We start from the raw sequence: 24,769 nt of genomic DNA, 5'->3' as shown, positions 1-24,769 counted from the left end.
TCTCTTTGAAATACTGAAAATGGAAAGAAGAGAAAAATGTGTAAGGTGGTGGCTCCTCCTTGGAGATGGTGGCAGTTACAAAGGGATTTATTTTACTGTTGTGCATTCTTCATACTACCAGTGTGCACGTGTGATTCTCATGGAAACATATGATTCAGCTTGGCAAATCATGTCAAGTACAAGACATTGTTGTAATCTCATGTAATGATGAAAGTTCTGCACAAATTGAGATTAATGACATCAATGATAATGGCCCTAGATGGCTAAATTTCTGGGCCTCTTTATCTTGTGCCTTGTTTCAAGCAAGGCTTGATTAGACACAAGAGTTAGCCAAGAGTATCATAGCAAGAACATCTTATCTTATGCATTCTTTAATGCATTATTGACCATTTTTGGTGGAAGTCCATCCCGAAATTGCACCGGGCATTTTAGTCATCTTTGTGCAGTAAAAATTTTTCAGTCGTTCATGGAATGATGAGATCAGCAGTCATGGCACTCATCTCTACCTTACCATTAGTAATTGGAGCAATAATTTGCCATTTATTCCTTTCATTTATAAACATCAGTAAACGAGGAGAAAACTGTCTGGTAAGTAATTAAAGTGGTATGAATTAGGGGGACACAGGACATCCACTTGTGCTTCTCTGCTTCCGCTTACCCAGATTTTGATGCTCTGCATGCTTCAGAAATTATTGCTTTGTCTCTCAGTTCTTATTGCAGCTATGTGTGGCAGAAATCCATTCTATGATGTCTGCAGAGTCATAAGCTTGTGACTGAGAGTGGCACCAGTGATTACAAGGGTAGAGATAGGGAATGCAGTGAAGACATATGTTATCCCTCACTTGCTCAGTAATCCTCTTTGTTACAAACTTGCCATGGCAAGGGGGCTTTACAGCTAAGACCTACTTCTCATAATTGCCAGTGGCAGTTGCAGTAATTTCTGCAGGAAGCTGCAATTTAAAAAAAACACATAAGTAATGATTTAATGCAGCAATCACTCTAATATATTTTTACTGCTAATTTTCCTAATTTCACAATGGACTTCAGATCTCAAAGCAACACCCACTAAAAAGCAAAATCTGATTTCTATGCACAAATATTTTTCATGCTAACTGAATTTGCTATCCATAATTAGTTTATAAGAGGACTGCAGTTACTGTACACGATGCTACTACTTGCAACCATTTGTCATTGTTCTTCAATAGCACTGGTATTGAATTATTTGGAAGCACCAACACTGGATTATTGGTATGCATGTTACTGATTTACAGTAATAACAGATAAATCCATAAATTTCCATCATTGTGCACCAAACAGCACTCTTATTAAAATTTATAATTAATAAAATTTCAACAAAGTTTATGGAATAGTTTCTACTTGAGCAGAGCTGTCCCTATTACAATGTCTCGAACCAGCATTGAAGGTGGAGTAATGCTGTTTTTTCCTTGCTTATACTATTGTTTATTTCTCTTCTACATTTATGGTGATGTGTGCATAAGAGTACCATCAAAAATTACATTCCAACATATGGCAACATATGAATTAGATGATTTTATATAATTTTTGGGCTTGGTTTAGTAAATGCCTAACCTCAGTATTGGTTTAGTAAATGCCTAACCTCAGTATCTTGAGCATTCTGGAAATCAGAAAAAATACATATAAAAGGGAAGGAAAGTCCTATATTATATAAGGATAAGTTATGAATCCTTTCAGGTATACCTCTGATCTTGAATTCTTTCACAGACAGCAAATTCTTATCAATGAAATTCCCAGAGAAACTACATCTGACACATAAAAAAGCATAAGATCTATCAATACAATGCTGTTACATCTATCTATGTGATGGGCCAACACTTCTGACAAGCATTACAGTTTATTAGTACAGTTCAATTTGCAGTTGATGTAAAAAAACTAAATCAATGAACCATACTTTTTTGTTCCAGTAAGCAATCTTTATTTATTATCAATATGGTTATATTTACTACTCTATTATATTTTGCTGAATAGTACAAATGTTTCTAAAGCACAGAAATATTTATAAATCAATTTAAATGTTTTGTACTTTTTTATTTCTCATTAGAATTTATTGGTGTGTAAAATCAATAATTTAGTCTTTGAATTGCCAGCACTGACTTGGCCTGGTAGTCAGAAAAATAATGCAATGCTACTCTATTTTTATTTCAAATATAATGTTGCTGACTATGAAAACTATCAGGAAACTTTGCTTTACATTCACTTATGTTAACGTGTTAATAATTTAGCATTCACAAGAAATCATTTTTTCGTAAAATCAGAAAGCCTTAGGCATAATACCTTTATAACCTGATCAAAACAAGATTCAATTTCTCCCCTTTCCATCAATGAAAAAGTAGATGTTTATATGAAAGTATCAATTCATTATATCAGGTGGTTAAAATATCTAAAACAAGAATATTAAAAAGGAAAGTTAGTATGTCATTAAAAAAACATTGGCTTGCTTAAAAATGAATTCACATCATTATATTTTTATGTCTATATTTCATTTTAATATGACAAACTGCAAACCAGACTATAAATTTCTTTTGGAGATCTGGTAGTGTTTGCATTTGGAATACATAAAGGATATACGCAAAGCAGGAAAATAATTGTAAAATTTAAGACTCAGTAAGTTAAGTATGTAGCTTATGTCACAAATAGTCTATTTGTTGTCATCTATTCCTCTTTTATATTTTTACTTACTTACATGTAAGACCTCATATTTTTCCTCAGAAAGAATATTGCCATGTTATCTACTGATGCCTCATACCTACAGGCCAGTTCCCATTTTCCAATGAGATAGTTTCTTTAGAAATGGTAACAACTGTAAACCATTCATATAAATTCAGTACATCATGATTCATTAGACAGATTTGTATTCTTAAAACAGATCTCAGCTGAATCAGTTGAATTAGCATTGGTCTCAGTTATGATTATTATGCATAATTGTTAACAGAATGAGTGTGATAGGACAATAGACAGAAGATGAGTAACAAAATACAGATCTGATTCAGACTCATTTTGTTGGATGACACGCTCAGCTATGAAGCAATGGAAAGACGCTGTTGGAACTTTCCTACCAAAATTGAGAAGTTCTCGTCAAGCTTCCTGTACCTGGTGACCATCCCCTTAATTAGCAGTGGTTGATGATCTGGTAATATGGGCATAGAAAGGAAAAGAGAATAGACCAATTTCATCCCTTTCATCTTTTGCTTATCATTGGTTATCATAGCATCACGTGGATTTGCTTTTATTCGGTATTGTGCTGCACATTTTTAAAGCCTTAATAAAATCCAAAGTTGCATTCAGCTAAAAACTATATATGTCACTGAACCACACCAATGTTGAATTATAGAAAGAACCTGTGAATATTTAAATTGTTTAGCCTTTATCTGTAATTGCTCTTTTTCAACGTAGTACTGATTTAAATGCCAGGGAGAAAAGCTGCTGATAATTCAAAGTTGTAGGATAAGTGCCTTAAGCCAATTCACTGCTGGAGATGCAATTCACTTTCAGCTTGCAACTTAGCTAAAATGTTGAGTAGCATCAATGTGGTTTCAAAAGGGAGTTTGACATTTCATTGTCTTTGAAAATAATGCAGCATGAAAGAACAGCCATTGTCAATAAAAGGAAAACAGCTTGCTGGAAGTAAGATAGTTCAGGTATGCTTTTATAGGATGGAATGAAGCAGGTTGAAATATGTTGTCATAGTAAAATATTTAATGAGTACAAATTTGGTGTTTATTTTAAAGAAAAATATAACTTGTTTAAGGCCCTTTAGAAAAAGAATATACAATTTCATTTTGAGTAAGTAACTTGGTTGGTATGAATTACAAAGAACTGAAATAATAGAGGCTTAATTCTGAAATGGACTACAATCGCATTTCAAGATTATGTTGCGTGGATTAAAATTTAAACAACAGATATAATTTAGAAACCAGCAGTTTTTCAATGACTTACTTGCTGCACTTTTGGTTGATTGACTGAAGATAACTTTAACCCTCAGACAAAAAGATGACTGGATACACATGGAAATGTAGTGAAAGTCCTAATCCGCTTTAATAGGCAGATCTCATAACAGGCCAGCATACAAGGAAAAGCAGCCCAGTATTCACCATTCACGTAACTCATGCATACTTTTGAAGACAAAGGACAAAAGCCTAAATATATATGACACAGTCCAAAGACATACCAGTTAGTAGGTTAATTGGTCATTGTAAATTGTCCCATGATTAGGCTAAGGTTAAATTGGGGGTTGCTGGCAGTGTGGCTTGAAGGTGCAAGAAGGGCCCTTATTAAACAAACAAATAGATAAATAAGCAGAAAAGAAAAATTAAATTAAATAAGTAGTGCAAAAAGAGAGGGGTAAAATAGAGGGTAGTGTTCATGGGTTCATTGTCCATTCAGAACTCTGATGGTGGAAGGGAAGAAGCTGTTCCATCTTCAGGCCCCTGTATTTCCTCCTTGATGGTAGTACTGAGAAGAAGGTTTGTCCTTGGTGATGGAGGCCCCAAATGATGAATGCTCCCTTTTTGAGGCATTGCCTTTTGAAGGTGTCCTGGATGCTGGGGAGGTTAGTGCCCATGATGGAGCTGGCTGAGTTTACAACCTTCTGCATCTTTTCTGATCCTGTGCAGTGGCCACTCTCTATCAGTGATGTAAACAGTTAGAATGCTCTCCACAGTACTTCTATAGAAATTTGTGAGTGTCTTTGGTTACATTCCAATTCACCTCAAACTCCCAATGAAATATAGCCATTGTTGTGCCTTCCTTGTAATTGCATCAATATATTAGATCCTCAAAAAGGAGAGAGCTGGGAAAGAGAGGGAGAGATATGGGTTGTTCTGTTCTGAATAGTGTTTGATCCTTAAATATTTTTGGAACTGCAGTGGGAAGTATTCTGTTACCCACCTGATTTCTACAATGTAATAGAGCGAATCTCAGAGTACACACAATGGATTCAGCTCCAAGAAGATAAGACTCAGCTTCAAAAGCAAACTATTACAAACTACTACTGAAAATACTCAGCAGTTCAGTCAGGAGTTTGAGCATTATTGTTTGCTCAAATGTTTGTTGAGCTAACATGAGAGGGAATTTTGAAGGTACAGTCATGGACCCAATTTATGGACACCTCTATGTAGGAAGAAAATCCCATTAAACTTCAATGTATGTACATACATTTGTCTCTTTAAATGGCAGAGCTAGTTTCCTTTCACTGTCCACTTTGAGAAATTGTTCTTTCTTGTCAGTCTTATGTGTCCTGATGACATTCATTACAATATTGTGGAAGTATAGTTACTGTATCGAGCGATTTTTATATATTTTCTGACTTAAGGACAAAAAGGACTTACAGAATTCTGTAAAACCAGAGCTGTTTGTTATCTGGATACAGCATGTCTATACTTCTGGTGGGAATTAAAGTTGCCCTTGACCTAAAACTCTGTCACATAGATAACTTGATCTTTTCTGTTATGTTCTGGAGATAGTCTTGCACAATATGGCTGCACTGGAGCTGTAAGGATATCTACTTTTTTTTTAACCATTGCCTTATTAACATACTGTTCAACAGATTCTGCGGGGGTGGCGGGGGAACAGTCTACTGTAATATTTTAGCTTCTCAGGATATGACCTATGTATGTGAGGTTCATATACCTATTTGGGCACCAATTAACATGAAGAAGGGATTTTACTTAATGAATGCACAAAAATTATGTGACCAGTGCCATTGAATTAAGTTATTAATTTCAACAGACCTACAAGAACATTGAAACCATCTTTGTGATATAATACACTGACACTTAAATAGATACAATAATCCCTTATGTAAGTCTAACGGTGTTAATGGACATCATAAATCTTACTGACTACCTTGTCTAATTTGTGCTGAGTTTTTATTGCATGAAACTACTTTTAAATTCATAAGAAAGTTCTGGAGTGCACAGATGCATCTCACAAGATTTGCTGAACTACCTTTGGATGGGCACAGTGAATGGATTGGATGCCCACTTATGCATTGCATGTTATAGTTTCCCACCGTTTTCACTGCCCACGTAATTTTTAACTTGCTGCCTTATTGAAAAATGTATGAGTGTGATAATCATAAAAATTGCATTAGTTCAAACAAATTTGCTCCTCCAGAATGTGAACCACTTTAACTACAAGGACTCTAAGTGAAGAGGCAGAAATGATCAAGGCTTGCATGTCTGGATAAAGAATATTTAAATAAAATGATGGGATTAATGTCAATAAAAAAAACAAAACTCTTCATTAGCTTTGAGTTATTTTTCACTATTTCTGTTCAGATTTTGTATTTAAATCTTTATTTAATCTGTGATTGTAAAGGATAGCAGTGTAAGATCCCCATCTTAACATTATTAAATAAATACTAAAAGGATACATTTGAATAATTCAGGGGAAAGTGCTTTGGGAGCAATTTGCATGGTTACCCTATGTCCATTCGACCATAGTTTTTGTCTGAAATTTGTGCTTCTATTCATGATGGCATTTTCAAGATCCTAGCAATGCTATCAATCGTGTAGACTACTTTAAAACATTACTATGGGGCCATTTTTGTTGGTGGTTAGCAACAGTTCAAGCTGCCTGTCATCTTGCACTTCTTAAAGGGGCCAGCAAACGATGCGACCAAGGGCAACATCCTCCAGATGGTTCACGGAACTACCTCTTCCACTTCTCTTAAATCTTTTTCTTTCAAATGTTGATGTGCTACTGTTGGAGCCTGTGATCTACATTTTAGTGATGTGTTTTCAGGCTAATTGAGCAATCTGCTGCTTTGCTGGCTCCAAGAGGGCTCCATGAAGCTTCCAGCGAGCTTGAAGAGCCCATGTTTGACTCCATTCCTTGTAGATCTCACCAATTAAAGCAGCGAGGAAGATTGAAATCACCGAGGCAAGTGCGGAAGATAAACTGTCGGAAGGAGGAGCCTGTGTGTGATAGTCTCTCTTCTTCTCACTCACTTCTCCCAGAGGAAGCTGCCTGTGTTCAAATGGTCCCTCTCTCCCTCAATGCTGTCGGAGGATGGTGCTGGAGTTCCAGGTTTTAGGAAAGATTTAATCAACGCAGTTTGTGGATTAGACTCTGCAGTTCACATTACAAAATGAATCTGGTCTCTGGTCACTCCTTTTTTGTTGCTACTTTCGCCAGTTTTGATTGGTGTGGCCTGCAGATAGTGAACTGAGCTGAACTAAATATGGATTATTTCAATTTTGTTTTATATTCTGCGTTTTTCATTTTTTTGTTGCCATTTGTGTGATTTGCTTTTTTGTGTGGGGAAGTGGTTTGATGTTATCCTTTGAATAGGTTCTATGGTTTTCTTTGTTTTGTGGCTGTCTCTATGGAAGACATACTTGGCTGGTGTATCCTACCTCCCACACCACTACAACCTGGCCATGCTCAATGCACTCTAGCCCAGTCATCCACCTGCTAACAATCATCACACATTCATGGTTCTCCAAACCTTACGGAGGTACATCATAGACAATCTGCCAGCTATTTAACTGCGGCAGGCACATCACCAAAGTCATTGTATGGCACTCAATTACACAACTGCCTTCATCTTGCAACATACTGTGCATCACATATAACACAAGCAGCAACAAGTCTATGCAGGATATGTATCATTTTACATTCAGCACAAGTCACCATTAGAGGACAGAGTGGTTCCCATTATTATAACAATAATTAGAGCATCTCTGGTCAATGATGGGATTGAGACTATTGAAGATGAGTGGACATACTTGCTCTATCACCCTCCTCCCATTCCATTTGCCCTTCATCCTAAATTCTCCTCTGATTTGCAAGATACAGCTGTTGATTCACCAACCCCAAGTGGCCTACAGCCTCATCAGGAAAAACACGACGGTGTGCAGTTCCCTGGAAGATTCAGCTGCCAACCAAAAAATAGCACTCTGAAAAACGTGACAATCCTCACAAAGCTGTGCACAATATGAATGCTTTGAATAGAAAATGTTTATTTCCTGTCATCAACAACTGAATATTGAAACATCTTCAACTGCATTCCTGAAGGAGTTAGGCATATAAAAAATCTTCATTTATCTTGATAGGCACAAGCAATGCAGTCATAATCCTGCTCTGAAGTTGCAGTGGCAAATTTACTGTAGTTTAATAGCCTACTTTGGGATGTAGGAATGTCCTGGAGGATCCAGCAGAAACCGTACAGTCACAGTGAGAACATGCAAATTCCATATAGACAACACCCAACATCATGATCAGTTGCTGGTCCATTGATCATGGAAGCCTACCTTCTAAACCACCATTTTGCCCTTCTTTTTCATCTATGCATTACAAACATTCTCAAACATGTTGACTTCTTGCCTTAAGTGATATTTCCACCAACAGACACTAGGATTAAATGGAGAACCCTACTGTAACATGTGCATCAATTATACTACCCCCAAGAATCACCAATTATTATTAAGAACTTTTCTGGTTTAAAATAAGTTGAGGAAATAAAAATCATTACTTCTAATAGAATTTTGCTGTGATGATTTATAGTGTGTGTGATGGATTACTGAAGCTTCCAAATGTTGTATATTCTTTGAAAGCACACAAGTTCTCATTTAGCACAAGAATAGATAGTAGGTATGTAGATTAATTAGATAATTTTCTATAAATATGAAATCTGAGATACGATATGTTAGTAAAATTTGTAAAGGTTGCCTTTTGCATAAAACAAAGTATTAATTGAAAAGCAATGCAACTCAAAAGTAGATACAAAATGTAGAGCTTTGATACATTAATGGTGATATATAAATACAAGTTATTAATATTTTACTAAATTGCAAACAAATTATCTCACATACCCTTTAAGACAATAATGCAGATTGAGCCGGAAAATATGCAAAACTAGTATAATAACTCTCTTTGTTCTGGCTGTGGGTCTCATGATGATTCTTAATGAAAAAATATGCATTTACAATTTAATATTGCATAATTTCTCATCTGCGGCAATCAAAACCTATGCCTTTACATCATGTAAAATAACTAAAGTTGTTCATGTAGTTACTCTTCAAAATATGAGCTCAAGTCTTTTCTGCTATATCTTTACCACAATGTACTTTGACAACTAGAATGTGATTTTTGATTGTTTATGTTTCCATTTGTAACCCTTAAATGGCTGCAAGTTTCAGAGTTGCATGGAAGTCACAGACCTTCTGAACAAATGGAAATTCTGAGGAAATTAGTTCTCAGATCTTATACCTGACTGGATTTGGTTCAGCCGAGTCACTTAGATAATGCACCAGTTTGTTAAAGTACAAGATCAATTCTGACTTTTGTTTCTCAGATATGGTTAGTATCTCCATGTAAATTAATATTGTGTAAAATCTGAAGAAATAAATTGGCATATACATTGAATGCTCTAACACATTTGATGTAACTGTAATGTTAATTTCTCAATTGATCAATAATCAGTGACAATATTTGTTTGTTTATTATTAACAGGGGGAGATGTCAAAATCCATTCAGCATATGTCTACTTTCCTACACTCTTTGGCAGATGCTTGTGAGACAAAGGAAGATATTGAAAACAAACAGTGTAACCAAGGTGGTATAATCAAAGACAAGAAAAGTCATGCAGTTCAAGTAACGGTGTAATTGGACATTCACCTGTTTGCCATTTCACACTTGTATGGACTGCAGCTCAGTCACCTCCCATCATGCTTTGTCTTCTTTTACTTACAGCAAATCCATAACAATGAAACAGGTGACTTTCATGCTGCTGTCAGGAATGATCTAATTTCAGCTTTGGGTGACTGATTGCAATTGGCTTTGCCTCATCTGATAATTAATCTATGTCATGATTAATTGGAAAAGAGAATAATTACTGGCGATGTTGACAGTGACTGTACGCTTCTCCAGATTTCTGTCTATTGCTCAGGCCTAACTAATAACTTTACAGTTCATCACTGAAACTTTATACATGTAGTAACAATCTGTATAGATGTATAATGGTGTTACACATTCTACCTGGTGGCTATTTGTTAACGCTTGTCAATAGTTTTGAGTAGCAAAAGCAGCCTGCATATTACCATGCTTCGTATTTTATCTTAATTTTGTGGAAGTTTAAAGTTTTCAATGAGCTGGAGATGAATGATTAATGAATAAATTCAAATGCTTCATTTTGTCTATGGATCATTAGTCAAGTCCTTTGTGTTAAAGACCTGCGAAAGGAGTAGAAATTATTGAGACATTAGCCTGAAGCAATCTCGAGGTAAATATTATGCAAAAAGAAAAAATGTTTAGTGCACATCGTATAGTGATCACTGACCCTATGAGAACATTTTCACCAGGGTCCACCTCATTTTACCTGCCAGCATAGGGTAATACTTACTAATCAGAATCTGGTAAGTTTTTCAGTAGCAGTAAAATCGATAGTCTGAAGAACACTCTGAACAGAGCATATTCTATTGTATGAAAACAAGCAGTACATTTATGATACAAGTAAGTAATACATTGAACACAATAAAGATTAATTTTATTCCAGTCCTGACTAAGGGTCTCAGCCTGAAACATTGACAGTTTATTCATTTCTATAAAATCTGCCTGACCTGCTGAGTTCCTCCAGCATTTTGTATGTTTGTATGTATTATTAGAGATGAATTTTATTAGTTTATGTACTTGTTGATGTGTTCATATAATATTTATCATCAATTTACTTTAATGCAACAGTTAACTCTTTGGCAGGTTAATAACAGTGTTTTGGGCATTGCAAGGAAATTTTACTCAAGTGTATTGACTTCTGTAAATGGAAGAAAGAGAGAAAGGTGCAATTCTGAAATAATATAAAAACCTGCTGGAAGTACACTGAAAGTCAGTCTACAGCTAAAAAGATAAAAGATAAATCAATATGTTGTGTCTCAGACCTTTTGACAATTGTTCCATTAACTGGTACGGTTCCAGAGAAAATTAAGTTGCATGCTAGTTGATTATATATCCAAAATGTTTCAATGTACTATATTCTTGATTTCAATTTATTATGAAGCAGTATAAAAATATCTATCAGTACAAAAATGAAGAATTAGCATTCAGTGTATATCATGTTTTACCAAAGTACTTTACTACAATGAAAGACTTCTAAAGCCACTATTATCACATAAGTTATCACTAAACTACAGTGAGATAATAGTTGATAAACCTACATTGGTGCATTTTGCTTAGCCTGTTTTTTTTTATCACTGATGATGTTTCGTTGCCAGTGTAGAATCTTCAGCTGCCATTTTATGTCAGTATCAAGAAGCACTAATCGCTCAAGCAGTGAACCTTCTGAGTATTCTTGCATGTTATCTTACACAATCTTTAGTATAAAATAAGCTTTATTTCCACAGTAATGTATGAACATGAACTGATTTCATTCTTACAAAAAAAAAATTGTCAGAGTCTGTGATATAATCCTTGTGGAGAAAGGAGGTTGGGATCTGTGATTTGATCAAAACTTAATTACAAAAACAATGACTGAAATGCTTTGTTACCATTTATATTGATATCCCACTTATATTTAAATGGTCTTTACAAAGCTTTCTTATTTACATTTGAAGATTATGTCCATTTCAATAGATTATCTATTTGTCTTGGATCCTCTGCAAATATCATTAGGAGTAGTGGTGAAAGTTTAAAGGAGAAATTTGGAAAATGAAATATATTTGGCCAATATTTATAGATCGATTGATGCATGAGTGAACAAAATTGATAGTTAATCACAGTCAGTCATGAATTATATTGATCTGAGTAGACTGTTACAAAATCAAGGTTAGGTGATTGAAATAAGAATTAAAGTTATAAGTAGACAAATTTAAGAATAACCAATTTCTAGAATGAATGATTTTTGAAGGAGTCTGTATGAATGAAATACAAAATTAAATGCATTGTACAGCTAAAAAGAAACCAAGAAATTGAATCCCAAGCTTAACTGAGGGATTTGGCAACAACCACATAAAGAAAATACTGTGACACCTCTCACTGGAATTCCTGTACCTCCTTTACATCTTCTGGGCCAGATTCCTGCTCAACCCAGTAGGAGTTTGAGAGGGTCAACAGGCAGGATTGTAGAACTAATTCAGCCCTCCTGGTGTGGTAATGTCTCTAAACATCAATTCTTTCTACATTTAGCCATCTGTCCCACCATTAATTATTGAGAGGGTATCTAAAGATAATCAGGAGTATGAGAGGATAAACCATATCAGAATACATTCACATTCCCTTGGACAAACAGAAGAAGCATCCTTAAAGATTTAACTTAACTGAATCTCTTTTAGGCTCAACCTCATTGCTTTCAAATTGTACCATGGTTTGAATGGCATCCTGCCTGCAACAGGTGGTCTTGTTGTTGCTGCAAAACCAGCAATTAAAGTGGCTGTGGATGAAAGTGCACTATTAGCGCAGATGGAAGCACTTGGCCTGCACTTAATCATTGGTGCTAAACTTGACTCATTGCTAGCAAATTATTGAGGTTACAATTTTAAAACAATCACTATTTAAATAGAAATCAAGAATATTAAATCTTCAGACAGTTTTTGATCCTTCATTCTTATCTGAAATACTGTAGCTTGAAAATCCTTGCAGTGTCAGCTGGCACTTCTTTTTTTATTGCGTGCATAATACATTTGGCCACAAAGAGCTCAGTTCCTTTGATCACTTGTGACCTAGAAATAATTCTCCCCTCATGGTGCGCAAGCATCCTTAACTCATTGCTCAGTCCTCTTCTCATTTTAGCTGTTCAAGTTACCTAATGTGTCAAACTATTGCAACAGAAGATCCACCTGGTCCCTGTTCACATCGTAATATTTATGATTACCTTTTCGCAGGGATGGCGTAGCCTGTACCTGTCAAGAATTTAGCCATTTCATTGAAGTCTCCTGAACATACTGTTGTTGTTTGAATGGGGGCGGGGGGGATGTGGAAAAAACTGCTGTCTGCATTGTAGTTTTTCTTGAATCTTTGACACATTAGCTGTATGATGATTTCGGATTGAGAAAAGTCTAGCAGAAAACCTAGCTGGAAATATTAAAAGCTATGGAGGAGTCAAACTGGTATTTCTTGAAAATGGTACATTCTTTCACTTTCTCTTCTGAAAACAAAACCTAAAATAAAAGGACTTATGAACAGATGATCTTCCACCTCTACACAATTCAGAATATGGTAATTTCACCTTCTTATCTCATTCACCACGTCAAGAAATCCATTGGGGTAGCTGAGGATTGGATTATTATACACCAAATATCAGATGTTATTCAGATAAATGGGCATGTTGCATTCAATCCTATCCATGATACAAGATGAACACAAGGATGGTGGTTGGTGGGGAGAGAGATTTAAAATGAGCGTTTGCGGGCTTTTGGCTTTATCCAGAGGCCCAATTGAATTGGGAGTGAGAGAGGAGGTGACCCACTGGTCTGTGAGTTAGATTTTAAAAGGAACATTTGTTGGCTTTCAGCCTTTTTCCTGCGGTCCATTGAATTGTGATTTATTAGTAAGGGCAAATAAGGTAGAGACAAGCAGAACAGCCATTGTATGCATGGATCAGTGTTAGAGTGGTGAGGCTTTGGCTCAACAGGCTTGGACAAGATAAGTTTCTTCTTCATTCTTTGTCTGTTAGTGCAGTGAGAAAGGATCCAGGGGCTGTGTTGTGTTCTTTGTGTGAGATGTGGGAATTCCGGGAGACATCCAGCCTCCCGGATAACCAAACCTGCAGAAGGTGCACCAAGCTGCAGCTCCTCAGAGAATGTGCTGAGAAACTGGAGCTGCTGATCAATGATCTTCGGCTCACACAGGAAACTGAGAAAGTGATAGGAGCTACAAGGTGGTTGTCACCCCCCAAGTTTCAGGAGGCAATTGCCTGGCTGACTATCAGGAGAGGGAAAGAAAATGAGCAGCCAGTGCAGAGTACCCCTGTGGTTATATACCACTTTGGATACTGTTCAAGGGGATGGCCTACCGGGGGAGCCTCAGCGACCGGATCTTTGGCACTGTGGCTCGGAAGGGAAGGGGTAGATAAGGAGTGCAATATTCACAGGAGATTCTCAGTTAGAGGGGTGGGCATGATATTCCGTGGATGTGAAAGAGATACGTTGATGGTATGTTGCCTCCCATGTCTCAGGGTCTGTGCTGTCTCGGATCAGATCCACAACATCCTAAAAGGGGATGGTGAGCAATCAGAAGTTTTGGTACATGTTGGCACCACAGACATAGGTAGCAAAAATTAGGAGGTCCTGTGAAGGGAGAATATAGGGAGCTACGTAGAAAGCTGAAAAACAGGGACTCCAGGGTAGTAATCTCTAGATTGCTGTCTGTGCTGCACTCCAGCGAAGGTAAGAATACAGTAATTTGACAGATGAATGCGTGGCTGAGGAAGTGGTGCAGATGGTGGGATTTCAGATTTCTGGAACTTTGGCATTACTTCTGGGGAAGATATGACCTGTATAAAAAGTTTGGGTTACACGTGAACCTGAAGAGCATCAATATCCTTGCACGCAGGGTTGCTAGAGCAATTGGGGTGAGTTTAAATGAAACCATAGAAACTACAGCACAGAAACAGGCCTTTTGGCCCTTCTTGGCTGTGCCGAACCATTTTCTGCCGAGTCCCACTGACCTGCACATGGACCATATCCCTCCATACACTTCCCATCCATGTATCTGTCTAATTTATTCTTAAATGTTAAAAAAGAACCCACATTTACCACCTCGTCTGGCAGCTCATTCCATACTCCCATCACTCTCTGTGTGAAGAAGCCCCCCCTAATGTTTCCCTTAAACTTTTCCCCCCTCACCCTTAACCCATGTCCTCTGGTTTTTTTCTCTCCTTGCCTCAGTGGAAAAAGCCTGCTTGCATTCACTCCATCTATACCCATCATAATTTTATATACCTCTATCAAATCTCCCCTCATTCTTCTACGCTCCAGGGAATAAAGTCCTAACCTATTCAACCTTTCTCTGTAACTGAGTTTCTCAAGTCCCGGCAACATCCTTGTAAACCTTCTCTGCACTCTTTCAACCTTATTTATATCCTTCCTGTAATTTGGTGACCAAAACTGAACACAATACTCCAGATTCGGCCTCACCAATGCCTTATACAACCTCATCATAACATTCCAGCTCTTATACTCAATACTTCGATTAATAAAGGCCAATGTACCAAAAGCTCTCTTTACGACCCTATCTACCTGTGATGCCACTTTTAGGGAATTTTGTATCTGTATTCCCAGATCCCTCTGTTCCACTGCACTCCTCAGTGCCTTACCATTAACCCTGTATGTTCTACCTTGGTTTGTCCTTCCAACATGCAGTATCTCACACTTGTCTTTATTAAACTCCATCTGCCATTTTTCAGCCCATTTTTACAGCTGGTCCAAGTCCCTCTGCAGGCTCTGAAAACCTTCCTCACTGTCTACTACACCTCCAATCTTTGTATCATCAGCAAATTTGCTGATCCAATTTACCACATTATCATCCAGATCATTGATATAGATGACAAATAACAATGGACCCAGCACTGATCCTTGTGGCACACCACTAGTCACAGGCCTTCACTCGGAGAAGCAATTCTGTACTACCACTCTTTGGCTTCTTCCATTGAGCCAATGTCTAATCCAATTTACCACCTCTCCATGTATACCTAGTGACTGAATTTGTCTAACTAACCTCCCATGCGGGACCTTGTCAAAGGCCTTACTGAAGTCCATGTAGACAATATCCACTACCTTCCCTTCATCCACTTTCCTGGTAACCTCCTCAAAAAACTCCAATAGACTGGTCAAACATGACCTACCACACACAAAGCCATATTGACTCTCCCTAATAAGTCCCTGTCTATCCAAATGCTTGTAGATTCTGTCTCTTAGTACTCCCTCCAATAACTTACCTACTACCGACGTTAAACTTACTGGCCTATAATTTCCCGGATTACTTTTCGATCATTTTTTAAACAACGGAACAACATGAGCCACTCTCCAATCCTCCGGCACCTCACGGTCCCTGCAATTTCAACACTAGTCTCCTTCAAGGTCCAAGGGAACACCCTGTCAGGTCCCAGGGATTTATCCACTTTAATTTTCCTCAAGACAGCAAGGACCTCCTCCTTTTCGATCTGTACAGTTTCCATGATCTCACTACTTGTTTCCCTTAATTCCATAGACGTCATGCCAGTTTGCTTAGTAAATACAGACGCAAAAAACCTATTTAAGATCTCCTCCATTTCCTTTGGTTCCGCACATAGCCGACCACTCTGATCTTCAAGAGGACCAATTTTATCCCTTACAATCCTTTTGCTCTTAATATACCTGTAAAAGCTCTTTGGATTATCCTTCACTTTGACTGCCAAGGCAACCTCATGTCTTCTTTTAGCCTGATTTTGTCTCCTGATTTCTTTCTTAAGTATTTTCTTGCACTTCTTATACTCCTCAAGCACCTTATTTACTCCCTGCTTCCTATATACATCATACAACTCCCTCTTCTTCTTTATCAGAGTTGCAATATCCCTTGAGAACTAAGGTTCCTTATTCCTATTCACCTTGCCTTTAATCCTGACAGGAACATACAAATTCTGCACTCTCAAAATTTCTGCTCTGAAGGCTTCCCACCTACCGATCACATCCATGCCAGAGAACAACCTGTCCCAATCCATGCTTTTTAGATACTTTCTCATTTCTTCAAATTTGGCCTTCTTCCAGTTAAGAACCTCAACCCTAGGACCAGATCTATCCTTGTCCATGATCAAGTTGAAACTAATGGTGTTATGATCACTGGAACCAAAACTCCCCTACACAGACTTCTGTCACTTGTCCTAACTCGTTTCCTAACAGGAGATCCAATATTGCATCCCCTCTAGTCGGTTCCTCTATATATTGATTTAGAAAACTTTCCTGAACACATTTTACAAACTCTAAACCATCTAGACCCCTAACAGTATGGGAGACCCAATCAATATATGGAAAATTAAAATCCCTTACCACCACAACTTTATGTTTCCTGCAGTTGCCTGCTATCTCTCTGCAGATTTGCACTTCCAATTCTCTTTGACTATTGGGTGGTCTGTAATACAATCCCACTAATGTGGCCATACTTTTCCTGTTTCTCAGCTCCACCCATAAGGACTCGGTAGACAAGCCCTCTAATCTGTCCTGCCTGAGCACTGCTGTAATATTTTCCCTAACAAGCAATGCCTAACAAGTAAATAAATTTCGCAGGGGGATGGAAACCAGAGTGATAGGGCGAACAATTGAGCAATTGGTATAGAACCTGATGCAGTATGTAGTGCGGCATACTACAACTGATAAGGCAAAGTTTACAGTCAGTCAATAGGATATTAAAGTGTAATAGTGGGTCAAAATCAAAAAGGGTGATGAATTCAGGAGTGAAGATGTTAAAGCTGAATGCACACTGTATGCAGAATAATGTAGACGATCTTGTAGGACAATTAGACATTGGTAGATATGTTGTGGATCTCATGGAGTTGTAACTGAAATAAATTAGAACATAGACATCGACAGCACATTACAGGCCCTTCAGCCCACAATGTCCCTTCCTGTCCTTGTCTCTATTGAGTAATGTGTCAACCATGTAACTAACTCTAGAAACTGCCTAGAATTTTCCTACCGCATAAGCCTCGATTTTTCTAAGCTCCATGTACCTACCTAAGGGTCTCTTAAAAGACCCTGTTGTATCAGCCTCTAACACCGTCACTGGCAGTGCATTCCACGCACCCACCACTCTCTGTGTGAAAAACTTACTTCTCACATCCCCCTTGTACGTACTTCCAAGCACCTAAAAACTATGCCCCCTCATGTTAGCCATTTCAGACCTGTGAAAAAAGCCTCTGGCTATACACACAATCAATGCCTCTCATCATCTTATACACCTCTATCAGATCACCTCTCAGTCTCCATCGCTCCAAGGCCAAATTCACTCAACCATTCCCATAAGGTATGCTCTCCAATCCAGGCAACATCCTTGTAAGTCTCCTCTGTACTCTTTCTATAGTATCCACATCCTTGCTGTAGTGAGGTGACCAGAACTGAACACAGTACTCCAAGTGGGGTATAACTAAGGTCTTTTATAGCTTTAAAATTACCTTATGACTCTTGAACTCAATTCCATGGTCGATGAAGGCCATCACACCATACGCCTTCTTAACAACGCTGTCAACATGCGCAGCAGCTTTGGGTGTCCTATGGACACAGAGCCCAAGACCTCACTGATCCTCCACACTGCCAAGAGTCTTACCATTAATATTATATTCTGTCTTCAAATTTATCCTACCAAAATGAACCACTTCACACTTATCTGGGTTAAGCTCCATCAGGCACTTCACATCCTATCAATGTCCCTCTGTAACCTCTGACAACCCTCCAGACTACCCACAACATTGTGGGGATGGAGGACAATGTCTCCCATCTACTACATAATGTACTGGGTGGGCACAGGAGTACATTCAGCCAGAGACTCATTCCACCGAGATGCAACACGGAGCGTCATAGGAAGTCAATCCTGCCTGTGCCATCAAACTTTACAGCTCCTCCCTTGGAGGGTCAGACACCCTGAGCCAATAGGCTGGTCCTGGATTTATTTCCTGACATAATTTACATTTTACTATTTAATTATTTATGGTTTTATTACTATTTAATTACTTATGGTGCAACTGTAACGAAAACCAATTTCCCCCAGGATCAATAAAGTATGACTATGACTATGACTATTTGTCATGGTCCAGTCCGTGAAGTCCGTGTTCCGGTTCAAAGTCCAGTCCGTGGACTCCAGACTCTGGATCTTCTGGCTGTCCCTTGTTTCAGTTGGGCTTAATCATAGGCACCTGATGCTCGTATTGGGACTGGGAATATAAGTGGCCCTAGGTTCGTGTGCTGATGCTGGTTCGTCTTATCAGTATCCTGTCCTCGCCTCTGTGGAGTAAGTCAGGCCGTCTTTGCCGTTACCCTGCGGTTGGATCTGTCCCTTCCTGTCCTTGCCTCTGTTGAGTAAGCCAGGCCGTCTTTGCCGTTACCCTGAGGCTGGACTGTTCCCTTCCCTTCCCCTTCCTTCTGGAGCCTTGCCCGCAACCTTGTCAAGTTCTACCACTGGAGCTAGACTGGAGCCTTGCTGTGTCAAGATAAGGAACTGTCTATCATTGAGTTGGAACTGTTTCTGTGTCCACGCCTTCGCTAGGTAGGTCCGGCCGTTTGCCGCTACCTAGTGTTGGGAACCATCTCGTCGTGTTCAGTGTTCTGTGTAGAGCCCCGGCCCCAAGTCCTGTTCACAAGGATAGATCCTGGCTCTGTGTTCTGTGTACAAGTCCCGGCCCTAAGTCCTGTTCCCAAGGAGGGGCCCTGCTCTGTGTTCCATGTCCCTGTGTTCCTGTCTCTCAAGTCCAAGGCTCCGTGTTCCCATGCTGTAGACCAAGGCTCTGTTTTCCTGTCCTCCCCAAGACCAAGACTCCGTGTTCTGCGTTCCTGTCATCCCTAGTCCAAGGTTCCGAGGTTTCTGTTGTCCCAAGTCCGAGGCTCGGCTGTTCCTGAGTACTAAGTCAAGGATTCATGTTCTCGTCCTGTCCAGGTGCCTCGTCCTGTGCTGGAGTTCCCTCTTCCTGTGCTGGAGTTCCCTCGTCTTGCCCAGGAGTCTCTCATTCTGTCCTGTAGCCTTGCCTAGTCCTGTCTCCCAAGACCACGTCATGTTTTCAGCTAGTTCCGGAGTCCAAGCCCGAGTCACGACCCAGGTTCTGGGTCCTTGTCCAGTCTCTGACTCAGAGTCCGAACCCAAGCCTTGTCATGACCTCACCTTGAAGAACCCAAGCTTCGTCATGTCCTTGCCTCGAAGAACCCAAGCCTCATCATGTCCTTGCCTTGAAGAACCCAAGGCAAGAAGTACCCAAGCCATGAAGAACCCAAGCCATGTCCAGTCCTGTAGCCACATCATGTCCTCACCTAGTTTCAGGGTCCAAGCCCAAGTCCAAGCCCAGGCTTCTAGTTCCCAGTTCCTTGTCCTGAATGGACGGCTGTCTGGTTTCACTACCCAAGTCAAAGAGGTTGCTCCTGGTTGCCAGTCTATAAGCTGTGTGGAAATGCTGGCTGGCTGAAAAATGTCACCTGATTTTAACAGTGTATTGAGTGATGTTGTTGAAGTTATCAATCACATCAAAGCAAAAGCCCTTAACTCACGTTTGTTTGAGCAGCTTTGCGAGGAAATGGATGCAGAGCACAAACGCCTTCTCTTACACATTGAAGTCAGGTGGCTGTCAAGGGGGAGAGCCCTGGCCAGGGTTTTTGAGTTAAGAGAGCAGCTACGGAGATTTCTTTCAGGAAAAAAGTCACCACTGGCAGCACACTTCCATGACGCGGAGTGGATATCAAAACTCTTATCTGTGTGACATCTTCAACCTGCTCAATGAATTCAATTTGTCACTTCAGGGGAGAATGACAACTGTCTTCAAGTTGGCAAATAAAGTGTCTGCTTTCAAAGCCAAACTGGAACTGTGGGACACACATCAAAGTTGCTGGTGAACGCAGCAGGCCAAGCAGCATCTATAGGAAGAGGCGCAGTCAACGTTTCAGGCCGAGACCCTTCGTCAGGACTAACTGAAGGAAGAGTGAGTAAGGGATTTGAAAGCTGGAGGGGGAGGGGGAGATGCAAAATGATAGGAGAAGACAGGAGGGGGAGGGATAGAGCCAAGAGCTGGACAGGTGATAGGCAAAAGGGGATATGAGAGGATCATGGGACAGGAGGTCCGGGAAGAAAGACAAGGTAGGGGGGGGACCCAGATGATGGGCAAGAGGTATATTCAGAGGGACAGAGGGAGAAAAAGGAGAGTGAGAGAAAGAATGTGTGCATAAAAATAAGTAACAGATGGGGTACGAGGGGGAGGTGGGGCCTTAGCGAAAGTTAGAGAAGTCGATGTTCATGCCATCAGGTTAGAGGCTACCCAGACGGAATATAAGGTGTTGTTCCTCCAACCTGAGTGTGGCTTCATCTTTACAGTAGAGGAGGCCGTGGATAGACATGTCAGAATGGGAATGGGATGTGGAATTAAAATGTGTGGCCACTGGGAGATCCTGCTTTCTCTGGCGGACAGAGCATAGATATTCAACAAAGCGGTCTCCCAGTCTGCGTCGGGTCTCGCCAATATATAAAAGGCCACATCGGGAGCACCGGACGCAGTATATCACCCCAGTCGACTCACAGGTGAAGTGTTGCCTCACCTAGAAGGACTGTTTGGGGCCCTGAATGGTGGTAAGGGAGGAAGTGTAAGGGCATGTGTAGCACTTGGTTCGCTTACACGGATAAGTGCCAGGAGGGAGATCAGTGGGGAGGGATGGGGGGGACGAATGGACAAGGGAGTTGCGTGGGGAGCGATCCCAGCGGAATGCAGAGAGAGGGGGGGAGGGAAAAATGTGCTTAGTGGTGGGATCCCGTTGGAGGTGGCGGAAGTTACGGAGAATAATATGTTGGACCCGGAGGCTGGTGGGGTGGTAGGTGAGGACCAGGGGACCCCTATTCCTAGTGGGGTGGTGGGAGGATGGAGTGAGAGCAGATGTACGTGAAATGGGGGAGATGCGTTTAAGAGCAGAGTTGATAGTGGAGGAAGGGAAGCCCCTTTCTTTAAAAAATGAAGCCATCTCCCTCGTCCTAGATACCCCCCCCCAACTTTCAAATCCCTTACTCACTCTTCCTTCAGTTAGTCCTGACGAAGGGTCTCGGCCTGAAACGTCGACTGCACCTCTTCCTACAGATGCTGCCTGGCCTGCTGCGTTCACCAGCAACTTTGATGTGTGTTGCTTGAATTTCCAGCATCTGCAGAATTCCTGTTGTCTGGAACTGTGGGGACGGCGAGTGGACAGGGGCATATTTGACATGTTCCCAACATTAACTGGGATTCTGGGAGAGACTGAGGCTGCACCGTCTTTCTCACAGCTGATGCGTGATCACCTATCTTCGCTGTCAACAGAATTCGGCGTTACTTCCCAACCGCAAATGATCCAAGATGTGCAAAGGAGTGGGTCCGTGACCCATTTGTGAATCTTCCATGTCAGCGTGGGAAGAAGATCAACTCCTCGAGTTTGCAAATGACGGCGGGATGAAAAGTAAGTTTGACATAACATCTCTGCCAGCATTCTGGATCAAAGTCAAGGCTGAATATCTTGAGATAGCCACGAAAGCACTAAAAACGTTGCTTCCGTTTCCAACAATATCTCTGTGAAACTGCGAAATATGCACTGTGTGTTTAACATCTAAATGTTACTTAACACGTTATGCTGCTATTGACTTATAAGTAACGTAATTGACTTACCACTATATTCATGTGAGGAAAATTTGCACTGTGTGTTTAATATTAAATTTGTTAGATAAATCCTTTTAGAAATGAAATTGAGTGTATTAGCCACTCATAAGTGACTTATAGTGGACTTATCACCTATATTCTGGTCTTGATTAACAGCCCCCCTCCCCCTCCCCCGTTGGCCGGTCCGCAAGAATATTGTCAATATTAAACTGGTCTGTGGTGCAAAAAAGGTTGGCGACCTTTACTGCACTACCTTCATCAATGTGTTTTCTTACATCCTCAAAGAATTCAATCATGCTCGTAAGGCACGACCAGCCCTTGACAAAGCTATGCTGAGTATCCCTAATACTCATAAATCTCAGGATCTTATCCAGCAACTTGACCACTACTGAAGTAATAGTTGATCATAGTTGGGAGCTCAGTGTCCAATGCTACATATTGTATTGAAAGTACAGGCAGGTAGGCAGAGGGGTGAGGTGACTCTGTTGGCAAAAAAAAATGAAATCAAATCCTTAGAGTAAGGTGACATAGGATCAGAGGATGTAGAATCCTTGTGGATAGAGTTAAAAAACTGCCTGTTACATATAGCCCTCCAAACACTGGCAAGAATGTGAGCTACAAATTAGAATAGGAGAGAGAAAATTCACACTGAATTCCAAGAGAGGGTATTTGTGGAATGCCAATGAGCTGGCTTTTTAGAGCAACTTGCAGGTGTGCCCACTAGGGGATTTAATTGGAGAGTTTAAGGTAAAGGACCCCATAAGAAGCATTGATCACTACATAATAGACTTCATCTTGCAGCTTAAGAGGGAGAAGCTATTATCAGATGTATCAGTATTACAAATGAGTAAAGGGAATTATAGAGGCATGAGAGTGGATGTTGTTTACTTGGATTTTCAAAAGGCCTTTGACAAGGTGCCACACATGAGGTTGTTTAACAAGGTAAGACCTCATGGTACTACAGGAAAAATTCTAGCATGGATAAAGCAATGGCTGATTGGTAGGGGGCAAAGAATGGGAATAAAGGGAGCCTTCTCTGGTTGGTTGCTGGTAACTAGTGGTATTGGGACTGCTGCTTTGTACGTTGTATGTCAATGATTTGGATGTCAGCATTAATGCTCTGTGGCAAATTTTGTGGATGATATGTAGAAGGGCAGGTAGTGTTGAGGAAATAGAGATGCTGCTGAAGGAATTACAGCAGGGGTTCACAACCTGGTGTCCATGGACCTCTCAGTTAATGGTAGGGATTGATGGTTGGAAACCCCTGACTTGCATAGTATAAAAGAATGGGCAAATAAGTGACAAATGGCAAACATAGCATAGACTAATTTCTAAACAGGCAGAATATTTAAACATCTGAAGTGCAAAGTGATGTGGAGTCCTTATTGCAGGATTCCCGAAAGGTTGGCTTGCAGGTTGAGTCATTTCTGAAGAGTGTAGGAACTTCTACTTTGAAAAAACAACTTCATGCCAAAGAAACAACTTTATGCCGAATTTCAAAACCGTTATGTATATACAGAGGCTTTCACAACCCATACGGCATGGCAGGCACTCTATATACAAAGCCTACCGGAAGTAAAAAGAACAGAAGTAAAATGCCCCATTATCCTAATTAGTATTAACTTACTTTTAATAATGCTCACATTACAACACTTCTCCCCCTTTAAAATCCAACATTCCCCAAATGTAAAAAACCTAGGAAATAAAACCAGTGGTATTATTAACTTGCGTACCCCTGAAAACTTATACTAGTATCTCAGCAACAGCTTATCAATACAAAACATCTGGAAAATGTGAAAGATTCAACATTCAATCCAACAACAACAAAAAATAACTGTCCTGTCAAAGATACAGTCTGTCAGGAGGTTTACGAGTGCGCTGTGATCTGCACACTACCCCCCGGTGACCCAGCAGGCACTGCTGGTGATGGTGTTTTGGGTGGGTCTGGTGTTGGGGTCATGAGAGGGGTCTGTGTATCTGCGTGAGAATGTCCATCCTCTTCAGGGGACCCCGACCCCTCTGCCAGCGTATCACCCTCTGGCAAAGTCACTGGTGGACATGCTTCTACCATAGTCTGTCTCACTTTTGCCTTCATATCTGGGCGCAGCAGGTCCAATCTTGACTTGGGCCTACGCCCCATCAGCATCTCTGCTGGAGTGCGGGCAGTCATAGTCTGTGGCGTGAGGCGGTACTTAAGCAGGAAATGTGAAAGCCGAATGCTAAGAGAGTCCCCGTCATCCGCTTCAGGCCTTCTTTCATTGTCTGAACAGCCCACTCAGCCAAACCATTGGAGGCTGGGTGGAAAGGGGCCATCCGAATGTGATGAATGCCATTCTGCTGCATGAACTCACTGAACAACTCACTGGTGAACGTCAGGCCATTATCAGTGACCAGTGTCAGACAACCCGTGGACTGCAAACACTTACCTGAGCTTGGCTAGGGTTGAGGGGGCTGTGATGT

At 40.2% G+C, this 24,769-nt stretch overlaps 1 protein-coding gene across 1 annotated transcript in view; it reads left to right on the top strand.

The window, feature by feature from the left end:
* The window catches only part of LOC134342938 (coiled-coil domain-containing protein 178), a 361,847-nt gene extending 351,716 nt beyond the window's left edge, over positions 1-10,131 (top strand). Inside the window, exon 20 of the mRNA XM_063041651.1 lies at positions 9,496-10,131. Within this exon, the coding sequence (XP_062897721.1) occupies positions 9,496-9,648 (153 nt within the window). The 3' untranslated portion in view covers positions 9,649-10,131. The remainder of the gene's footprint in view (positions 1-9,495) is intronic.
* The last annotated feature ends 14,638 nt before the right edge of the window (positions 10,132-24,769 follow it).

Source organism: Mobula hypostoma, chromosome 1 (genome assembly GCF_963921235.1).
Source record: "Mobula hypostoma chromosome 1, sMobHyp1.1, whole genome shotgun sequence".
Taxonomy (NCBI): Eukaryota; Metazoa; Chordata; class Chondrichthyes; order Myliobatiformes; family Myliobatidae; genus Mobula; species Mobula hypostoma.
The sequence above is the reverse complement of the archived record's forward strand: the minus strand, read 5'-3'. Positions and strand labels throughout refer to the sequence as shown.